This window comes from Lissotriton vulgaris, chromosome 4_1, assembly GCF_964263255.1.
Source record: "Lissotriton vulgaris chromosome 4_1, aLisVul1.2, whole genome shotgun sequence".
NCBI classification, from domain to species: Eukaryota; Metazoa; Chordata; class Amphibia; order Caudata; family Salamandridae; genus Lissotriton; species Lissotriton vulgaris.
The window spans coordinates 1,472,790,383-1,472,813,601 of record NC_141691.1 but is presented as its reverse complement, the minus strand read 5'-3'; the positions used below and the strand labels follow the sequence as shown (position 1 = coordinate 1,472,813,601).

General features: G+C 49.7%; 1 protein-coding gene across 1 annotated transcript in view; it reads right to left on the bottom strand.

The window, feature by feature from the left end:
- The window catches only part of SPIDR (scaffold protein involved in DNA repair), a 2,344,543-nt gene that overhangs the window by 133,340 nt on the left and 2,187,984 nt on the right, over positions 1 to 23,219 (bottom strand). Inside the window, exon 17 of the mRNA XM_086965726.1 lies at positions 10,494 to 10,587. Coding sequence (XP_086821852.1) covers positions 10,494 to 10,587 — 94 coding nt within the window. The remainder of the gene's footprint in view (positions 1 to 10,493; positions 10,588 to 23,219) is intronic.

Sequence of the window (23,219 nt, the reverse complement as noted above, 5' to 3'; positions counted from 1 at the left end):
ATTAACTAATATTCCTATACTTGCCAAACTAATCGAGAAATGTGTAAAAATTCAACTGAGCGACCACATTGCCAACTTCAAACTGCTGAACGACTGCCAATACGGATTCAGACCAGGCCATAGTACGGAATCAGCTATCTTACACATAATAGATGATGCGCTGCAGGCCCTAGACCACAATCAAACTTGCCTACTAGTACTTCTTGACCTGTTGTGTGCCTTTGACATGGTAAACCATGAAAAATTTCTAGCCAGGCTTCAAGACAGGATGGGTCTATCTGGAATTGTTCTGAAATTATTTGAATCCTTCCTCCAGAACAGAACTCAAAGATTTCTAGTCAGCCAGACGCTCTCCCCGTCATGCCCAAATTCAATTGGAGTCCCTCAAGGATCAACACTATCCCCATCACTATTCAACTTACATGTCGAACCCCTCACAGAAATTCTCCGAGACGCATGCATATCCTTTCACATGTACGCTGATGACACTCAGATTTACATCAAGATAACGTCACTGGAAGACAAAGAAAATGAAGAGGCCTTAAAAATGTAATTACACTGGCTAACTAGTAATCATCTGAAACTAAATGCACAAAAACGGAATTCCTATTAATATAACCACCAAATAAACCCACAGAAGTGAAAGAATGGACCAAACTGATCACAGCACTAAACTGCACCCCAACACTAGTATAACTTGCAAAATCACTGGGAATCACGCTTGATAAGAACCTAGACATGAAAACACACATCAAATCAATGACAAAAAGTGTCCGGTTTCACCTGAACTATATTAGAAAAATGAAACCTCTCTTCTCTACGGCGGACCTCAAACTAGCTGTCCAGTCCTTAGTTATCTCTATGATTGAATATGGATGTACAACTCTAGCAGGTCTCCCAAAAATCTCAACAGCCCCACTAAAAGCATGTCTAAATGCCGCAACAAGACTCATTACTGGATCCAGAAAATACGACCATATCTCCCCTCACCTGAAAGCATTAAACTGGTGACCATACGAAGTCAGAATTCAATTTAAAATGGCATGCACTACACACAAAGCGCTCCACTACAAAACTCCAAGGTACTTAGCTCTGAAAATAGAGCTTTCAGGGGGAAGCAGACCAGCCAGGAGCGCCAGAGATATGCTGCTGAAACCACCCATCTTTCGGAAGAAGAAAACATATGACAGAGCTTTCTCCGGAGCAGCCCCCAGAATCTGGAACATACTCCCTCCAAACATTAGAAAAATTCCAAACATAGCAACATTCAAGAAGAAAGCAAAGAGCTTCCTAATGAGCAAGTTCCTTCCATAAGGCCAGATGATTCTTTAATACTAAGACAAATACCCAAACGTCAATCATGAACCGTTCCTGTTGTAGATTCCACAGAAAGCACATCAGAACCATGTGTAAAGAAATAATGTTACGTTTACTAAAACAAATAAGAATGGCATTCACAGGAATATTATATATAGTGATTCTGCTGTTTTTGTTGAAACTGATAAGAAAATCATGTACAGGAATTATATATAGTTATTCGCATTGTATCACAAATGTTCCAAATTTAACTGTTAAGCGCTCTGATACCCAAGGGTCAAGTCCACGCTATATAAAACTCTATAAATAAAATAAAAAATAAAATAAAATGAGGGAACTGGACATTAAGGCCAAACAAATGGAGTCCAGTTCAAATGGTGGCAACACACAGCCAGTGCAAGGGGGCAAGGTGTACACACCCAAGGATTTAGTGCAGAATTTCCAGAAGGGAGAGGATATTTATTCATGGTTTGAATCATATGAGCTTGCATTGAAGATAGATGAGGTGCCTGAGAAGAACTGGGGGTCAGGCCTATGGAAACACTTTGAGGTTTCTGGGAGGGATGCCTTACCACCCTTCGAGAAGGCGGGTATCCTGACCTACGCCAACAGGAAGAAGGCCTTATGCCTCAAGTATCGGCTTACCCCAGAACAGTACAGAGTAAGGTTCATGAATTTCAAGAAGCATGATTCAGACACTTGGGTTGAATGTGTGAGGTTGTACACGAGTGCACTGGAAGGTTGGATGAAGGGCAGCAAAGTTACTGATTATGAGGGGTTGTGCCATCTAATTAGTTGGGAGCACTTGAGCAGTCTATGCATTCCAGAGCTGCGCCAGCATCTTTTGGACAGTAAGTTTACTGGTCACAAGGAGCTTGCTAAGGAGGCGGACTGCTAGACCAGCACCAGGGTCCACAAGGGAATTGTGGGTACCACAGCCAAAGGTGGGCAGGGTCCCCAGCAGAAGAGTGGGGGGGGGACAAAGGTAACCAAAAGGAGTTCTCTAAAGGGCCCCAAAACTGTTTAGAGGGAAAGGAGTCCCAGCCCCCCCCACCCCCCCAGCACAAGACGTTGCAGCCCCCTAAGGGCATGCGTAACTTTCAGGGTCCCCTCCAGGTGTTACCACTGTGGTGAGAAGGGCCACATTGCCCCTAGGTGCCCCAAGAAATCCCAAGCACCCACTGGCGCTCAGACACTGGGTTTAATGAGTGTAGCTTTGGGAGAGGAATTAGTTTCCAGTGAGGGGGAGGAGCAAGCAGTTATGACCCTGGTCTCTTTAGGAGACAGAGAGATGGTCCAGGAGACCTACCTGCCTGAGAACACCCAAAAATACAGGCAGTGGGTGACCATCAATGGGAGGAGGGTGGAGGCTCTGACAGATGCAGGAGCCAGTGTGACATTTATTAGGTGTCAGTGGGTGTATGAAGAGCAAGTAATTCTCAATGCACTTTACCCTTTAGTTGCAGCAGACAACTCCGTGCGCCTCTGCAAGGTGGCGCAAGTTCCTTTTGAGTGGGGGAGGAGGGGTCTCAGGTTCCTTGAAGGTCGTTGTTAGTCCATCCATGCCTGTAGACTGTCTGCTAGGAAATGACCTGGAGAGTTCCCCATGGAGGGAGGTGGAACGCCAGGCTCATTTGGAGATGTTGGGTCTGCCTGAGTGAGTTTGTGTGACCACTCGGTCAATGGCAGCCACTAGGGGTAATCAAGCGGACCTGGAGCCTGAAACAGTAGCCCCGGTGCCTGCCAGGAAGAGAAGGAGCAGGGGGCGTGGGAAACCAGCCCCAGCTGTTTCCCATGGTCCAGGAGGAAGCAGAACCTGAGGGGGATGCCCTGGAGCCTACAGGGGAACAGGTAGCCGAACTGGGAGACCTGCCTGAGCTGACCCATTAGCAGCAGGAAGGAGGTCCTTCCAGGGAGGAGTTCTACATGGCGCAGATGGAATGCCCTTCTCTCATTGACCTGCAGCAACATGCTGCAGACCAGGCAGCAGGCGGCGAGGCCAAAACTCATCTCATTTACTGGGAAGATGGATTACTCTGTAGTGAGCCTAAGGTTACTGAGCCCGGTGCAGCCCGTGTGCTGGTGGTTCCCTGAGCGCTTCAGGGCCTTCCTACTCGGTCTGGCTCATGACGTGCCTCTCGCAGGACATTTGGGGTGTGACTAGAACGTTCAAAGGCTTGCCATCTACTTTCACTGGCCCCAAATGAGGAAGCATGTCAGTACACAGTGCAGTATGTGCCAGACTTGCCAGGCAAGTGGCAAGAGTGGAGGAAAGTGTAAGGCTCCCCTCCAACCCTTTCTGGTGGCGAGTATCCCTTTTGAGCTGGTGGGCATTGATATTGTGGGGCCACTGGAACCCAAGACAGCATTAGGCAACATGTTTATATTGGTGGACCATGCCACCAGGTATCCGGCAGCTATCCCTCTCCGAACAATCACAGCCCCCGTGGTGGGCTGTGCATTGATGGGGATCTTTTCCCTTGTGGGGTTCCCCAGAGAGGTGGTCTCCGACCTTGGTACCAACTTCATCTCAAAATGCATGAAAGTCTTTGTGGGTGGGAGTGTGGAGTAACTTACAAGTTCACCACTCCTTACCATCCTCAAGGCAATAGGTTGGTTGAGAGATTCAACCGAACCCTGAAAGGCCTGATAATGGGCCTTGCGGAGCCCATGAGATGGAAGTGGGACGTCTTTTAGCCATGCCTGTTGTTTGCCTGCAGGGAGGTACCTCAGAAATCCTTAGGGTTCAGTCCCTTTGAACTACTGTACGGTCACCCTGTGAGAGGACCTCGAAGTCTGGTAAAGGAGGGTTGGCTAAGTCCCATGGTAAGACCCCCCAGGATGTGTTCAGCTATATGCTGGCCTTCCGCAACCAGACTCAACCCTTCAGGAAACTCGCTCAGGCAAACCTGGAAGCTAGACAGGAAGAAATGAAAAGATGGTACTACCAGAATGCCCCTCTGGTCAAATTTCAACCTGGGCAGAAGGTGTGAGTGATGGCACCAGTGGAGCCTTGCACACTCCAAGACAAGTGGACTGGGCCATATGACGTGGTGGAGCACAAGAGCGATATAACCTATCTGGTTGACTCGCAGTCTCCCAGGAACCTTTTGAGGCTCCTACATGTGAACCGCCTCAAGTCACACTTTGAGAGGTCTGATGTGACAATGCTCCTTGCTACAGATGAAGGGTGGAGGAGGAAAGTGACCCTCTTGCTGACCTCCTGTCTGCAAAGGAGCAGAATGGGTTAGTGGATGGGGTGAACCTCTCGCCTACTCTGACCCAAGAGCAGCAAAGGGACTGTCGCCATGTGTTGGGTCAGTTCGCTTCCCTGTTCTCCCCGATGCCAGGAGTCACCGATTTGTGCGTCCATGATGTGGACACTGGGGACAGTCTACCTGTGAAACTGAAATTTTGCAGGGAAGCTGACAAGGTCAGGGCCAGCACCAAGGAAGAAGTTTCCAAGATGTTGGCGCTAGAGGTAATTGAGCCCTCCAGCAGCCCGTGGGTTAGCCCAGTGGTCATAGTACCAAAAGCTGCTGCACCCGGTGCCATTCCAGAACTCCAGTTTTGTGTGGACTACTGCGGGCTCAATGCGGTCACCAAGACTGACGCACACCCCATCCCCAGAGCGGATGAGCTTCTGGATCGGTTGGGCACTGCCCAGTACCTCAGTATGTTTGATTTAACATCTGGGTACTGGCAGATTGCCTTAACTGAGGGGGCCAAAGAGAGGTCAGCGTTTTCAACACCAGAGGGGCACTTCCAGTTCCGTGTCATGCCCTTTGGGTTGAAGAACGCCCCTGCCACCTCACGGAGACTGGTCAACAGGGTACTGTCCGGGCTTAAAGAATTCAGCGCTGCCTACCTGGATGACATTGCTGTGTTCAGCTCCACTTGGGAAGAACATTTGCAACACCTCTGTGAAGTGTTGAAGGCTCTGCAAAGTGCAGGCCTCACTATCAAGGCCAGTAAGTGCCAGATAGGGCAGGGATTTGTGGTGTACTTGGGACACCGGATAGGGAGCGGCCAGGAGGCGCCCCTACAAGCAAAGATTGATATCATTCTGGCTTGGGAGCCCCACAAGACCCAGACAGAGGTGAGAGCCTTCTTAGGCCTCACCGGGTATTACAGACGGCTTGTCAAGGGGTATGGCACCATTGTTTCCCCCTTGAAAGAGCTGACTACAAGGAAGCAGCCGAGGAAGGTGATCTGGACTGATGCCAGCCAGACCGTGTTTGATGCCCTGAAAGCTGCCATGTGCACAAAACCTGTGCTCAAGGCGCCTGGTTTCTCCAAAGAGTTTGTGGTGCAGACAGATACTTCAGAGCATGTAGTGAGAGCAGTACTCTCACAACTGAACGACGAGGGCTTGGACCAACCCGTAGCTTTCATTAGCAGGAGGTTACCTCCCAGGGAACAGAGGTGGAGTGCAATTGAAAGGGAAGCTCTTGCTGTGGTCTGGGCACTGAAGAAGCTACGTCCCTACTTGTTTGGGACTCACTTCGAGGTTCAATCAGACCACAGGCCCCTCAGATGGTTAAGGCAGATGAGGGGTGAGAACCCAAAACTGTTGAGGTGGTCCATCTCCCTTCAGCAAATGGACTTTACGGTGGAACACCACCCTTGTATAGAACACACCAATGCTGATAGTCTGTCCAGGTTCTTCCGCCTTAGTGATGAGAACTCCCAAGAGGGTGGGTAGTTCTCTTCACTTTTCCGCTGGAGGGGACATGTGTTAGACCTGGCATCCTTGGCGTGTTTCCTCCTGACTTTTTGCCTCTACCTCCTGTATTTTTGACACTTTGTTACTGTGAATGCTGGTACAAATACTTTACACATTTGCTTTGGGTTAATCCTGTCTGCTCGTGCTAAGCTACCAAGGGGGTGAGCATGGGTTATCTAAAGTGTGTATCCCCCTTACCCTGATTAGAAGCCAGGGTCCCTATTGATCAAAGGTACTCACCTCTGCCAACTAGAGACTCCCAGTTCTAACACAATGCAATAGGTCTTGCATTTGAGAGAGTTTAAGATATTGGCATTGTAAATGACAATGCCTTTCATTTATCTGTGTTGCTAATTAACAAATAAATAAAAGGCATTGTCATTTACAATGCCAATAGCTTTCTTGTAAATGTGAAACCTATTTAATTTTAAAGAAACAGTCGCCATTGTCCTGGGCCGCTTGAAAAGTGTGCATGGCGTGCTGAATGTTGCAGGAAAGCAGGTCATGCCTGCAGAAGAAGAAACTCATTAACCCCTTCACTGCGGCGGCTATTCCGCCGCAGTGCTAAGGGGGCGGGGCGGAAGAGCGGCGGGCGCATGCTGGTGACGGAACCGCTCCGTCACCAGCGTCGGTTGCGCTGTGCTTATGACGGAGCGGTTCCGTCATGGTCCCGCCCGCTCAATAGAACGCTCAGCGCAGGCGCGGAATTCGCGCCGCGCATGAGCGGCGGGCGCGCCATGACGGGACTGCTCCGTCATCAGCACAGTTCCACCGCAGCTGATGACGGAGCGGTTCCGTCATCAGCACGGAAGAGGTTAAAGAAAATAGTGCTTACAGACTAAATAAGACATACTGTGTAACAACAGACGTAAAAGGGCCAGTCCTCATGGGAGGTTACAAATGAAGACAAGGCGGTAGTAAGGAGGGACAAACAAGCCTATGAACTAATCAGAAGCCAGTATTTACAATAGGACAATGACGCAAGTCAATGAAAAATATGGGCGGAGAGTGGGCACAGTTTCAAGTCTATACTCGAATACAGCATGCCTCACAGAACAGCACATGCTCTGCCCAGGCTTGACCTAAAAACAGGTCTGAACAGTTACTGACACATATGCAGCAACACACCATTGACTGACACTGGAATACAGACTCTAACCTACCATCAACACAGCACAACTCAAATAGATAAACACTATAATAGAGACACTGAAGTACACTTGCATATTCACAAAATACCAATCAACAAAGGGAGAGATAGGGTTACAGGGCACTCTTAGACCCCAGTCAGTTATCAAATAAACAAAGGAAGAGTGTCCCTCAGAGAAGCGTTATAGCACGTAGGATTTGAGGCCAGTTGTAAGTCTTCGTTTGACACTTCTAACCAGATAAGTCCAATGTTTGAGACTCTGCCAGATCTCTAAAACCTTTGTGTTTGTTTGCTGTTTCCTTCCCAAATAGGGTGTGCCATTGTCGCTCCCACCCCCCTCCTGAGTTCTATGGGGCGTGGTTCACTTTTTGTACAAGTGAGGAGTGTTTACCTTTTACGCTCAAATTTGTGTGCCTGATCTAATAGTATAAGTCACGGCCAGCAGAGGTATTGCTATTCACACTGCAGCTCTGCTTTATCGCTTAACACTTCGGGGATAATTTCCCCGCCGCCCTATTATAGGTAGCCATTTATTACGGGCAGCCGTTTCTGGTTTCCCGCACGGATGGACTTAACACTGTAAGTTTCCACTTTTTAACCTGTTGCTCTACTACACGTGCAACAGATCGCGCTGGACTACACTTCTCAGCGCTAGTTGAGGCCCACCACCCCGGCTTGCGGCACAACTATTTCTTTACTTTCCCAAGCATCTCGGCCACGGCCTTTGATAAGTATGCCAGCACGTATCACGCCACGAATAAGCATTTAAAGTAATGCAAAATGATCAATATTCATTGATTTCATGTTGTTTGTATGTTTATTTGTCTGTCTGTCTTACCTTTTGTCCACAGACTTCTAGGTTCCTCGTAATAGAGGTAAATCCCCAACTTATTAGTTTGTTTCTTTTATTGCACCTTTTTTACACATAGTGCTATTTTTAACTTTCACTGCCTTTAGCAGGGTGGGCCTTAGCGCGCCCACACCTGTTAAGGTAACACTCACTAACTGGTCCTGAAGAAAGCCCTGTAAAGTCACACATACCACGGGCAGAAACATGTTGACCTCTCTTTAACAGGGAAACACCAGTATATTTTATTTGGTTAGTTCTCCCTACACATAGCTAGTTTTTATCATGTCAAGTTGACCAGCTAATAAATGATTTTTTGGTACAACTTTTGACATTTTTAAATTCACCCAACCCCCTTTTTCACATTCTTCCTTCACACAAACCTGCTCCGCAGTCTCCTGGCGTCGCAGCACACCGGGGAGGTATTCGATCTCTCCCGGTGGACCCGATGATGAAGCATGTCACCACTAGGGTGAGTGAGGGTTTCCTGAAAAAATCTTGCATTTTTTCTTGAAATTGGTCTGTTTTTCTGACCACTTACAACTGGCCTCAAATCCTACGTGCTATAACGCTTCTCTGAGGGACACTCTTCCTTTGTTTATTTATTCACAAAATACCACGCCAAGGCTAAAACCAGGGCCACTAGAATTATACGGCAGGGTTAAGTAAAATGACATCAACTCACCACAACTCAAACAGACTAAGTATGGAGATAGATGTACAAGTATAAGAACTCAAACACACAAACACTCACATATCACAGCCTAAACAAATTAACAAAAACACAAGCACACACACCTACCCCTACGGACTTCTACGTGACAAAGTTATGAGGTAATACTGACACAAAATGTGCCCTATCACGCCACATAATTTGCCTGATGCATAATTTACCCAACCCTGACGCATAATTTGTCTCTTCCCTTCCACATAATTCCAGTGGCATGATCAAGAGATGGATCCCGAATAAGGAAGACTACCAGTTACAAGAGAGCAACTGAGATATTCTTCTGTCCTCTCTCCTCGAAACAAGTCAACTCAAGACCTTATGCTGGGGAAGATAAAATGCTCTAGTCACCGAACCAGCTGCAAAGCATACTCTGGGAGCATTTACAGTGAACCCAACAGTGTCACCATAAATTGGAATTCAAGGGGCTCTTTTAGTCAATGGAGGCAGGCCGACAGAATCAGCATGTGCCACTGTGTGTGTTCTGATTGTGACAGCCTGGGCAGAGAATCCCCACATTCTATGGGCACAAACAGGCACAAACAAGCGCAGTGACACTTGAACCCCAAATCAAGGCATGGATGAAAACCGACAGTGCTTTAAAGAGCAGGAAACACAAACAGAAAGTTGTACAATTGTACAGGGCTGCTTTAAAGATAAAACTGAGAACGGTTTTACATCCCCACAGCATGGTGGAGAAAACATGCATAAAAACTCATAAATTATGTAATATAAAATACATGAACGTTCTGTCACTATTTAAAGGGTGTTTTAATTTATAAAATGCTATGTACCCTGCCATTGGTAGGGAGAAGTCTATAAACTTGGACCCGCAGAGAAAGTTCGACATAAAATATTTAGGTATGCCTTTACAGTTGAGTAGACCGGAACCTAACTTCGCGTGCACCTTTAATTTCCTGGAGGTTAAGCTGTGGCGCTGTGAAGAAATAGAGAACAGCAGAGATTGCCTGTGCTATGACTGTACGGCAGGCTGTGCATTACAGATCAGTAGACCTTCATTATGAGTGGGCCGGTAATTGGGCTGGATTGGGAACAATCTGGCCTGATATCATGAGGGTCCACTAAGAAATGAGGAATTACGGGGAGGGGGTGTTACTGTTATTCCGGGTCGGTTTCCTACAGTAGTTCCTCATTTTGAGACAGACATTCACGAACGAATTCAGCTACTGTCAAAATCTCCGGGCGAAAGTAAAGAGATCCACAGTGTCCTTATGGAGCGCAGAAGTCGGATGGGACCAGGAACTGTTGTTATCAGCCCCATCCATCAGACGTAAGAGGCCACTCATCATGCAGGCCTTAGTGTCATGTTGAATGCTCGAGCAGCTAACAGCGTGAAACATATCCAATTCGAACAGGAGGGGCACGACATGAGAGGGCTTAAGGGGCAGTGGGAAGAGAGAAATGTCAGGGGTACTTAAAATGCAAGATTTTTCAAACTAATCAACATTTTTTAAGGCCTTCAAAACATAAACCAGAAAGCGTATGTGTGTTTTTGTCAGTGAGGGCGTATGAAAATCCCAAGTGAAATCTGACAGACACTTCACATTACCCGACTCAAAGCACTTGTACCCAACTATTTACTACAGAATACATTTTTTAAGGGTCGTAACACCCCAAACACCCCTCCCTGGAGCTACGCTGTGTCAAACAATTCAATGCACAATACCATAAACTGTGATAAAGTACAAAGTATGGTTGTACGTACCTATCTGCGCAAGACTGTTCCAGTTTTGCATTGTCACACCTATTACACACTGGCCACGAAAGAGCTGTGGCTTCATTCACACCAACGACGATGCCTAAACAAAAATTTTTTAAAAACAAAGAAAAAAAGGAGACAGTAGTAGAATTGTATTATCCAACCAGATATTTAAAAAAGGAAAGTCATTTAAATGACAATTCTATTTACAGTTCTAGAGAAGTAGGAAGTGGTCATCCTCATGTTTCCAAATAAAATACAACACCCAGTGCAACTCACATTCCACATTCTGAGACTTAGCTGTTTCCATTCACTGACAATACAAACTGCACGGTTCATTCGTCCTACTGGTTACACTTACTTCCAGTCACTATCTACTTTACTTGATGAATGAGTCACTCCATCCGCATGTGGCTGCCAACTGTTGGCTTTCTCATTCCATACTTGCCTGCTTACATTTTAACAATAATATAGTCCATCCGTACACCTTCCAGCACATCACTTTTCCACATCAACAAGGGGTTTCTTTCTCATCCGCCATGTTGCCTTTCTCTTGCGCCGGCCAAACAGTCATTGTGCCAGCCAAACAATCATGTGCACTTTGCAGGTTCTCCACCAGCTTTATTGCACAGCCTGGGTGGAGAACATGCACAGCCTTCCAGTCCCTCTCTGATGCGTAAACCATGGTGCTCTGGCCAATCACAAGGCTGCTGTAACGCAGCGTCGTGATTGGCTAGGGGAGTCTGGAGCCTGTGCGGTTCCTGCTCCTGGAGTCCACCGAAGAGGACCAAGAGGTGGCGACCGGCCTGCAGGGAAGTCTTTTTTAAATTATTTGTTTTTATTTATCCCCTCTATCCCTGTCAAGTAGTGTCTGCCACTGGATAACACATCTAAAGGGATCAACTGACAGATAATGAACCTCCTCAGTACAGGTTCATGGTTTTGGTTGCAGATCTATGCCAACATGTTCAAACAAGAAAAAGAGAGATTTTGAAGAAAAAAAAATTCAGAAGAATTTGTTTTCCCCATTGATGTACATTGAATTAAAGGCAACTTTAGACAGAATACTGCTAAAATAGAGCACTTTTTGCTTAAAAATCACAGGTCTCCCTTCTCATACGACTCTGTGACTCTGAAGAATTAAAAAAAAAGAGACCTTTTTGGCTTAAAAATCACAGGTCTCCCTTCTCATACGACTCTGTGACACGTATGCTCTCCTGGGATTGTTATTTACACAGAAGCATAACCTCTCCTTTCCTTCAGTCCAAAGCCGCAGCTGTTGGATCAAATACTGCAGTGGAACCCACAGGGGGCAAGTCAAGCTGTAATAGAAAGAGAACCCCAAACTAAAACACAAGTTTACACAACCGCCTCGTTCATCCTGGTATCGCTCCGATAGCTGGTCTACATACCATTCGTTAGCAGAGTTGAAGTGCTCAGGTGGCCAAAGGACCAACAATCAACTAGAGAAGCACTCATGACTTAACATAGTTACGAACAAGGAAAAAACATTTATTGGCTCAGTGAAAGCTGGCAGTAAAAGGAGCACTACGTTCTGACATCAGTTTCTTTAGTGACTGTCTGTGCCCTTGAATGCAGAGCACAGAACCAATCAGAGGTTCGAGCGTTCAGATTTCTAATTTGGGACTTTTTAGATGGAAAGAGATACCATTCTACAGAACGGGGAGGCGGGAGGGCAATAAGGAGTCTGCAGTTAGATAGAGTATCCACCAGTAAGTGAATTAGCAAAGGTAAGTTACTTGTTCTTCTCATGGATACTTATAACCACAGATTCCTCACCTTTAGAATAGATACCAAGGCACTACCACCCAAGGACTGTGGAATAGGCTCAAACTGAAAAGTTCTTGAAGGACTGAACAGGTGAAAGACCTCACTGTCAAGGCAGTATGGCTTTGTTAACATGTACACTGATGTCCACGTTGCTGCCTGACTGATATCAAGAACATGAATTCTTCATGCCAATGCAGTGGTAGCAGCCTTTACAATAGTGTAATTAGCCCTCAGGCCTACTGTAGGCCTCTTCTTGGCCAGTCCGCACACCTGGTCATGATTCAAAGGACTATTCAACTTGATAATGTCCTTTCTTTACCGCCCTTCCTTTCCTTTGCGTCAGAGAACCCCACGAAAAGTGATCGTACACATGATGTCTTTGGTGTGAGCGATCTAAAAAGTTGCGTCTCTCTTTAGGTCCAACCGGTGATGCCTCTCTTCCTCTTTCGAGTAGTGAGGTGGAGCAAAGAATGTTCGGAGGATGACGGATCTCCTAACATGAAAGAGAGTCACGGCTTCTGGCAAAAGGCCGCCCTGGTCCTCAAAACCAGTTTCTCTGGGGAAAAGGTGGTGTAAGACTGCTGCACCCAGAGAGCTTGGAGCATACTTATGTGACGAGCCTAAGTAATTGTGACAAGGAAGATCATCTTTACAGTCATAAGACATAGCAAGCAGATGTGGATCAGCTCAAAGGGAGTACACATGGGGGAAGTCACGAGACCCAAAATGAAATCCAGTGTCATCACAAACAGTTTTGGAGGAAACATATGGGTTAAGCCTGATCACAACGGGTGATATACACAAAAACGGGAAGTCCAGTAAACACAAAACAGCTGAAAGGATAACCTTTAATTGTGCTCATAGCAAGTCAAACAAATAATAAAACATCTGACAGTTTGACCAGCAATGGAACTTTGTTGCGGGCTCCACATCAGGCCCCAAATTTGTCCTAGCATCCGGCATAAATGGACTTTGAGGAAGGACGCAGAGCAGCAAGGATAACATTCACAACCTTGGGAGGCAGATTGAAAGCCCGCAGCATAGTCTGCATACATGGAGGTATAGATTGCACAGGACTGGGTGCAGAACCATGTCCTGCTGCTGCGACAAAAGATCCTGCTGATGTTGTCCCAATCTAGAGCCACTAGGATGACTTTTTTTGTAAATTTCTTTATTAGGTTTACATCTCCAGCACAATAAAGCAAGCAAGGTAGAAACATACAGCGTTGCCGCCGCTTTCGGGGAGGTCCACATATCAACAACAACAATCGGCAGACTGTATAACGATGACGATGATGGCGGAGGTTCCTTCGTCTACCACATTTGCAGGTACATTTTCGCTTAAACATTATACAACTGTATGAGAACTCCCCCAACCCCCCCAACCCTGTCCCCCCATAACCCGCCCCCACCCCCTCCCCTGCTGCCGGGTCCATAAAAAGAAAAAGAAAAGAGATAAAGCCTGAGTCACGTACTACCTATGGTGGGTCACCGTGTGTCACTTAGTCCTGAACTGGAGCCTCCCCTTGCCCGATGGGCACTGACTCCGAACTGCCCTGTGTCAATTGGGCATCCTGTCCCACCAACTCTTGAAGCATTGCCCCCAAGCCAGCAAGACCTCAGGTATTCTGCAGGTGCCCTTTCTCTGCCAGCGCCCACTCCCACAGGTCCGCCCGCCACTTCAGCAGCGTCGGGCCCTGTGGGGACAACCAATGGATTGCAATACGACGCCGGGCTGTGTCTAGGCCCAACAATAGGAACCGTCTGCTTACTTTCTGTTTGGGATCCCGGGGGATCAAGCCCAGGAGGCAAGCACGTGGGTCCAGGTCTAGTTTCCACCCCGCCACCCTTGCCAGAACCTCCAAAACCGACACCCAGTATGACTGGAGCACGGGGCACGCCCACACCATGTGTATAAAATCCGCCCGTGCACTGCGACATCTCGGGCAGTGGGAATCTCTGGTACTATCAATGGCCTGGAGCCGTTGGGTGAGAGGTAAGTCATGTGTATAATATTATACTGGATTTGCTTGAAGCGGTTGTTCACTGATACCTTCCGCACACTTTTATGTATTTTTTCCCACTCTCGGGGGGTAATCTCCTGCGGACACGCCTTCTGCCATTTATCTTCTAGCCTCAGGGGCCGCAACTTTTTATCCTCCCTTAATGTCTTGTAGAGGTGAGTCACAAACTTACGGCCCCCCGCCATCGCCAACATGGTGACCAGAGTGCGGGTGTGCACCGGAACCTCGGGAAACGAGGGCCAGAGCTGCCGCGCTGTTGCCACTAGTTTAGCGTATTGGAGGAATTGCCCTGGTCCCAGCTCGAAGGAGGTCACCGCCTCTTGAAAAGTGATAAATGTATCTATCGCCTGGATAAAGGTCAGCTAGCATCAGGCAGCCCCCCTCCTTCCACTTGTCAGTTGACATGACCTGTTCTATCCGGAAAAAGGGTGGCATCAGCCAGAGATCCATGCCAGGGGCGAACGGCCTGTCGCGAATTAGGTGCTGTACCACCCGATCCCATATCGTGGCCACCAACCGCACTAGTGGGGGGCCATGGTCTCGCCGCCCCCCCCCCCTTCTACCACAGCAGCGCTCCCAACTGCCCACTCCCATAAGTACCTGCCAGCAAAGACCTCTCCCAAGAGGGGTCCGTATCCAGCCATGCAATTGCATGTTGCAGTTGTGATGCAAAGTAATAAAGTTCCAGATCTGGGACTTCTAAACCCCTGCGCCCCATCTACGCTTCATGACCTCTAGACTCACCCTACACCGCTCCCCGTTCCACAATAGGAGGACTAATAGGGAATCCAGTTCTCGAAAGACCCGGAGCGGCAGCTCATAAAAGGACCCTTGCATTGTGTACAGACAGCGCGGGAGGACCGCCATTTTGATTAAGGCGATCTTCCCCATCAAGGAGAGCTTAAGGGTGTTCCAGAAGGTGATACTCCTCCTCAGACCCCGGATTATACTTCCCATGTTGAGCTGGAAGGTGGCCGAGTTCCATCCAATCCAGATCCCCAGGTAGCGAAGTGTATCGTCTACCCATGGGAGTCCCATCTCCAGGCGTTTGACCCCCTCCCAGTTGGGCTGCTCTCCAATCGCTTAGAGCTGAGATTTTGCTTTATTCACCGCAAGACCAGTAGCAGCTACAAACCGCGACAGTGCGGCCATCAAGGTCGGCAACGACTGCGTCGGCTGATTCAAATAAAATCAGCGCGTCGTCCGCATACAGGGACTCCACGTGCTCCATATCCCCCAATCTAATGCCCCGACCCTCAAGCACCGTGCGGAGATGACATGCCAGCGGGTCCATTGCCAGGGCAAAGAGTAAGGGAGAGAGAGGGCACCCCTGACGCGTCCCTCTCGTTATGGGTATTTCGTCCGATACGTATCGTCCCGTGCGGACCCTGGCCACTGGCCGAGTATAAAGCAGCTGTATCCGCTTTACAAACCCCTCCCCCAATCCCAGTTTCAAAAAGCACCTTCCAAAGATAGGCCCAACGGATCGAGTCGAACGCTTGTTCGATATCAAGAAATACTAGTGTGTTTTGCTGGGCCCTTCCCCCAAGACTTGCATGACATGGGCCAGGCGACGAATGTTCCGCAGCCTATTCCTGCCCGTAATAAAACCCGACTGGTCGCCATGGACCAGTCGCCTAAGGTAGGGGAGGAGTCTACTGGCCAGCAACTGGCTTCTAATTTTCAAATCCACATTCAGCATGGATATAGGCTTATACGATCCGGGAAGAAGAGGATCCTTGCCCGGCTTGGGGATCATGACTATCGTCGCTGCCCGCATGGAATCTGGGAGTGAGCCTCGGTCATAAGCCTCTGTTGCAATTTCAAGGAGTTTTCGGGACCAAAACCCCCTTGAACTCTTTGTAAAGTTCAGCAGCTAATCCGTCCATCCCTGGGGATTTTGCCGTCTTCAGGTGGGCTATCGCGGCTCGTAATTTCTCCTCCCGAAGGGCCCCCCCCCAACTCCTCCTAACTGTCCACGTCTACACAGGGCAGCTGCACCCCTTTTAGAAATGTTTCCATGCCCTCAGGGCCAGCAGAAGGCTGAGACTTTGAGCATATTTTACATAGATGGGACCGAAATACATCATTAATCGCCTGTTGAGTATACACCATCCGGCCCATCTCTTTCTTCAGTGCCAGAATCGGGTGGGGTCGAGTTTCCGCCCAAATTAGACGCGCCAGCAGCCTCCCAGCCTTGTCGCCCTACGAGTACCATCTCCGCCTGCTGGCCGTTCTATTAAATTTGCCGAGCGAGGCCCACGTGTCCCCCAGCTGTTGGCGCGTGGCTGTCCATTCAGGCAGCCGTTCCTTATCTGTGGGAAAGTCTTTTTCCATCACTGCCAGACGGTCCTCATACTGTCGGAGATCCCGTTCCAACACCCTTTTTACCCCTACCATCGTGGATAAACAGATCCCTCGAATTACCACTTTCATGGCGTCCCACTCAGTCGCCCTGGTGCTAGCCGAGCCCCAGTTCACCTCCAGATACGTATCGAGCCCCTGCAAAATAGCATCTTTATAGGTACAGTCGCTCAAGGCCTTCGTGTTGAGTCTCCAAAGCGGGATCTTGGGCCATGGTCTGCCCACCGAATACATAAGCAGGAGCGGGGAGTGATCGGACAAGTAGCGAGCCAAATATTGGATCTCCGCTACTTGATACATTGCCGTTCCCTGGAGGAAGAAGTAGTCCAATCTGCTATGGGTATTGGCAGCAGGCGTGTAGCACGAGTACACCCGATGGGCTGGGTTGCGGTACCTCCATGCATCTAACAGGCCATAACTCTGGAGCATCTGGTTCATCGCTTCCCTCATCTTAGGTTTGGCATCTAATTTAGGGGGGTATCTATCTAGTTCTCCATCAAGGGCACAGTTGAAGTCCCCTGCAACAAGTAGCTCCGTGTCTGGGTCCAGGTCTAACTGGCCCAGCACCTGACCCAGAAACTCCCCCTCATCACTGTTCGGAGCATAAACATTCACCAAGCATACACTACGCCCATCTAACGTCCCCACCACTATCACAAACCTGCCCTCCGGATCCAGTGTAGTGTGCATGGCCTTGAAAGGGACTCCCGGCGCCACCCATATTAATGCACCTTTGGCAAACCCGGAGTAAGATGTGGCGAAAAACTGCCCCCGCCATCTACGCTGGACATACTTGAGACAGTCTCCCCAAATGTGCTTCTCCTGTAGCAATGCAATGCTGACCCCATAGCGCCGGAGGTAGGTGGCCACCCCAATTCGCTTAATCATATTATTGAGCCCCCTAACATTCCATGTTACTAATCTGTACCTTTGTGTATCACCTGTCATGAGTCAGCAGTCCCTGATATCGCAGCACCCAACTAGCATACATGTGAACCCCCACCACAGTGCAGTGTGACCCTCCAAAAAGCGGACAAGTTATACATCCCATAACAAGGTTACAATTTGGCCAGGCAGCATCCCCCTCACAACCAAAACAAGGAACCCCAACACCCCCCACCCACAGGCAGTAGTGCTGCATCTCCTAATCCGATCCTGGTCAAAAGACTCCGAACCCCGCCCCAAAGCTCCACCCACCCCCTTAGACCACCCCCTCAACTTGCAATCAATGAATAGAGAAAGAAAAAACACAACAATTGTATGTTCACAAGTCCAGAAGAGTCCCTCTTCCCTTACTTGGATGTTCAGCCGACTGACTGGTACTGCGCAGCCCTGCCTGACCAGTGGCCTAGCCGGCCGCCTCAGCACTCTACAGCCGGACGGTTAATTCTATACTTGGCACAATAGTGTAGTCGCTGTAAAAACTAGCTTTCCAGCCCCCCTCCTCCCTTTGTCCCCCCAGTCTCTGGGAGAACGGCCCCTTCTATAAGTCACTCGGGCCTGTACAGTTCCCCCCGGGTCGGAGAATAAAGATACTCACAGTGTCCAAGACCCCATGTGTCTTGCTCTGACCACCGGGTCCACCAGTCATTTGTCCCTTGCAGATTCAACAGCCGGGCTGGGGGCGCCTCCCGAATCCGACTGTGTTTCTTGTACCAAACACAATGGGGAGAACTGGTTCTGCGTCGGGATCGCCTCCAGTTCCGCCCGGAGAGTACCATCCGGACCCACTGCGATACGTCCACTCTCTGCGATAGCACGTCCTCCCGGGGGTTGACCTCCCTCTCCACTCCGCCGTCGCCCACTCCGACGTCTCTGCTCTTGCCAGCCCTGTGGGTGGTCGTGGCCTGCCAGGCCTAACGAGTCTATCCAGTCTTCCGCGTCCGACGGGCGGTCGAAGAAATGTGTCCTGTCGCCGTGTTGCACTCGGAGCCTGGCCGGGAAGAGCAGGCTATATTTAATGTTCTGGCTTCGCAATCGGCCTTTAACCCGTAGAAAGTTGTTCCGGAGATCCTGTACCTTCCTCGTATAATCTGGGAATATATGGATGTCATGGTTGTCAAATCTGGGTGAACCTGTTTTGCGAATATGTTGAAGGATCAAGTCCCGGTCTCTGAAATTAAAGAACCGGGCTATTATGATCCCGGCTTCGGCGGCGGCCCCAGGGTCCTGTGAGCCCTCTCCACTGCAAACAATTTGGATAATTGTAGATTCGGGAAAACCTTGCCAATCCAGTCCTCAAGGAATAGGTCCGCCGCCGGCCCTTCTGTCCGCTCAGGAAATCCCAGGAAGCGAAGATGATTCCTCCGGGACCGCCCTTCTGCATCCTCCGCCCGATCCTCCAAACGGGCCGTATGATCCTGGAGAGCTGTGACCGTCTCCCTCAGCTGACGGACCTCGGATTGCAATACACTAAGGTCTCCCTCCGTGGTAGTAACAGCTTTCTGAAGTCTAGGCGCAGGTGGTTGATGTCCATGGCCATCCCGTCCATTTTGGTTTCCAACGCCACCTTGAAGTCGCGAATTGCAGCTTTGTCCCGGGCTGCTGTATCTTGGTGGGTCTCCATCTCCCGGTCCACTCTGGGGCGTTACGCCGTTGCGGGGCCTCGGACAGTGTACTGCACGATCTTACTCGCCTGGGATCCCCTTGAATGCCGGTCTTTCTCCATAATAGCGCGGCCACTCAAGGGTGTCTCACAGGGGACCTCGCAGGGGGGGACGCGGTTATCTAGCGCAACCACAGCCGGGATCACCTCGCAAGTCTCGGCCAGGCCCCGGTGGCAGCCACGCAAATCCTGTCGGTTCCGGCCACAAGTTTACCGTCAATGCAGTCTAGGCCAGCTCTCGCGCCACCTCCGGGCCCCGTCAGTGGACGTCGCACCACCACACGCCTGCAGCCCTTGGGTATGTTAGCCAGGTCGCCCCCAGCGTTTGTCAGATAAGTATTGCCTACGTCGACGTTGCACTCCACACCCCGGCCCGGCGGGGATCTTGCCTCCTGGCCCCAAAGACTCGTCCATGTGTCAGCCGCGGACTGCAAGGAGGGGCAGGGGGGTCAGGCCTCAATATGTCCAGTCCCGCCTGCGGGTCTCTATGCCGCCCCCAGGCACCAGGAGCTGCGGCGCCAGTGGATCGCACCACGCCAGCCGCCCATGGGCCTTGCTCTCCCAATCGCCCCTCTCCATGAGCCAGCAGTCTAGAATTCCCCCGCCGCTGAAGCGCCACTGGGTCCAACCGTCCCCCGGGAGGGTGGGAGGTGTGAGAAACAACAGCCAGCCAGTCCGGTCCCTGCGGGCATTGGTCTTACTGTGGGTCCTCCCGGCGTCCTCAGGCAGCCGCAGCCAGGGCGCGAGTAGGCCGCTCCTCACCGGCCTCGCGTAGGTGCAGACACCGAGGGTCCGCGGGGATCCGCACGCCGGCCGCACCTCACCACTGCCGATCGCCTGCACTCCCCCGCCGTGGTCCGCACTCCACCCCGTCCCCTCACACGGGGACACCGCCGACCTCCAGGGCTTCCGCAGTCGCGACGGCGCCCCTCACTCGCTCCACAGCACGGCGGCCGCCATTTGCAGGCTGTAGGTTCCAGCGGGTTCGCTGCGGGACACCGGGTGTTTCTCAGTCGCAGGCGAGGATTTCCACGTAGCTCTGGCACCGCGGAGGTCCAGGGGGGCTGCTCACCTCAGGAGCTGGGTCAAAGATAGCAATGTGCCAGGATTATGGAGGAGTTGGGGCAGGAGCTGGACGAAAACGCGTCTAGCCGGCCATTTTGCCCAGCCATGCCCCGCCACTAGGATGACTTGGGCAAGATTGTTCCTGATCCTCTTCAGAACTCAGGGGAGGAAAGGGAGAGGCAGAAAGGTGTACAGGAATCCCGTGCTTCATTCTAGGCAAAGAGAGCCTTCTTGAAAACTCCAGTGCGCAAATATTTTGACATTGGGTATTTTCAACTGTAGCGAAAAGATCTAGCTTGGGTCGTCTCATCTGTTGGAAGATGCCCTGTGCCACCTCAGGGTGTAATCGCCATTCGTGATCTAGGAGGCGCTACCGACTTAGCTCGATTGCCTTGGCATTTAAAGTTCCCGCCAAGTGGTTCACGGTCAGGGAGATGCTTTGATGCTAAAGCCAACTCCAGAGGTGTATAGTCTCTTGGCACAGGAGCCCACTTTGCTTTGCTTGTTAAAGTACTGCATGGTGGTGGTGTTGTCCATGAAAACCTGTGCCAGCCTCCCCTTGATATGGTGTCATGTTCCCGCCGGAGACAAGTGTTTTCTGATTTTCACCTCTCACAGATGACCTCCCCAACCCAGCAATGATAAATCCATCACCACTGTCAGCTCTAAGTTGCCCAGGGAGAGAGGTCTGCCACTGGTCTAATTGTGGTGCAGCACTACCACTACAAATCTGTTGCAGTCTCCTCTAAAGCCTGAATTGAATCATCTGAGTATATTCCTTGGTGCTGGGCCCACTGAGACTTTTGGTTCCACTGCAGAATCAGCATATGCCACCTGATATAGTCAATGAGCAGGAGAACAAAAAGTATCAGAACCACTCTCACTGAGATTCAGGGATGAGTCTGAAACATCAAAATCATAGCCCTAATGCCCTGGACCCGTTGTGTTGGAGGGAAGGCATTAAAGTGCACTGTATCCAAGAATGCTCTTACGAAAGGAATTAATTGTGACTTTGGCATGTTGATCGTGAACCCCAGTGATGTGAAAAGGTTTTCCGTCGTCTAGAGGTGGCCTACGACTGACTGTGGCAAGCCCACTTTCAACAGGCAGTCATTGAGGTAGGGAAAAATGGATATCCCCAACCTCAGAAAATGTGTGGCAACAACTGTCATCACTTTCGTGAATACCAAGGGGTGTAGGTAATGCCGAAAGGTAGCACTGCAAAGTGAAAATGCTCCTGGCCTACCTTGAACTGCAGGTAATGTCTGATGACTGCAGTACCGGTACATGAAAGTAAACGTCCCTCAGGTCTATGGAAACCATCGAGTTGCACAGGTCCAGGAGCAGACAGGGCCTGGGCCAGATTGAGCATTTTGAATGTGTCCTTCTGCAGGAATGTGCTAAGAGATCAAAGATCTAAAATAGGACGATGGTCTCAGTCCATTTTTGGTATGAGGAAATAGTGGGAGTTACAACCAGTCCCAATTGCAGAGTCCGGTACACTCTCTACTGCCCATTTAGACAGTATGGTTTGTATTTCTTGCAACACGATGGACGGAGGATCCTCTGAAAGCCGCTCTGATGTGGACAGAAAATGCAGTGAGTCAAAAATGAAAAGAAGAGCACAGACTCACTGAACGATCTGAAGAGCCTGTCTGTCAGATCTGATAGCTTGCCACCCTTGGAGGAAATCTCTGATGCTGCCTAACAGCAGATGCAAATTAAAGCTTTGGAAGCTGAAACCACAGAGTAGAAAGTCTTGTAAGATCTTTACCCCTTGGGACCTGCTTGCCTGATCCCCATCCCCAACACCGAAAGGACTGCGACTACTGTTGCAGTGATAGGTGGTCTGGCACTGCCTGTATGTCAAACCTCTTCAGTAGCCTCAAAAGGGTCGAAATCGCTGAGGAAACTGTTTGGAAGGGGTCGAAGCCCCAAGGAATGTGCCAAAGCCTGACTCTCCTTAGAGGGTTTCAGGGCAGAAACTGTCTTTTCAACAAACAGCCGGCAGGCATCACAAGGCATGTCCATAATGGATGCCAGGGCAGCTCAAGAGATGCCCACTAGACCTCATCCATGAGTGGCGACAAGGCATCACATTAGTGCCGACTGCTCATCCCAAGCAATATGTGGTATTCAGGCCACAATGAACTACATATATGTCCACCTTCTAACCATCCTGAATGGTTAAAGCCAAGAAGGCCTAAAACTCCTCAGGGACTTCTGGCAAGATCTCATTGACTATGTCCTAGAGGACAAGGGTTTATTGTCCAAGCAGGCATCCTCTGCAATTCTCTGTCTGAGGGAGGGTTGTAGGGAATGCATTGGATTTCACCTTGCTGGTGGAAGTCTGCACCACCAGACTCTCGGGAGTAGCATGTTGAGTCGAAAAATCAGGGTCGCCTGGAGTCGGTCTGTGGCATCTCTCTACCTGTCTGTTCACCAGTGGGCAATAACAAAGCTTAGAAGAGGTGCCCATTATCATGCCAGTTAGGCTTTCATTAAACAGTAGTAAGGGCTCTGCTGAGGCCTGCATAGACTGCAAAGTGTATGTAAGTTCATTAGTTTTAACTTACAGAGAAGTGAGTTGTAGGTCTAAAACCTTCTGCTATCGGTGGCGCCAGGTTCAGCATTGATGTCAAAAGAAATGATACAGATTGTGGTGCCAGAGTGGCACCTATGTCGGTGCAGGACCAGAGGCGGGTTTGAGAGACACAGACAGCAACAAGAATGGATCCACCTGTGGTAGTCAGACTGAAGGCCCCTACGGATCCTCTGGACCCAAAGGTGTGCCAGAGTAAACTGGAAATGTGCCAAAGATGGACAATATGGCCTCTTTCAATGCCTCAACCTGTTGTAAAATCGCCGATGACCAGGGAACTC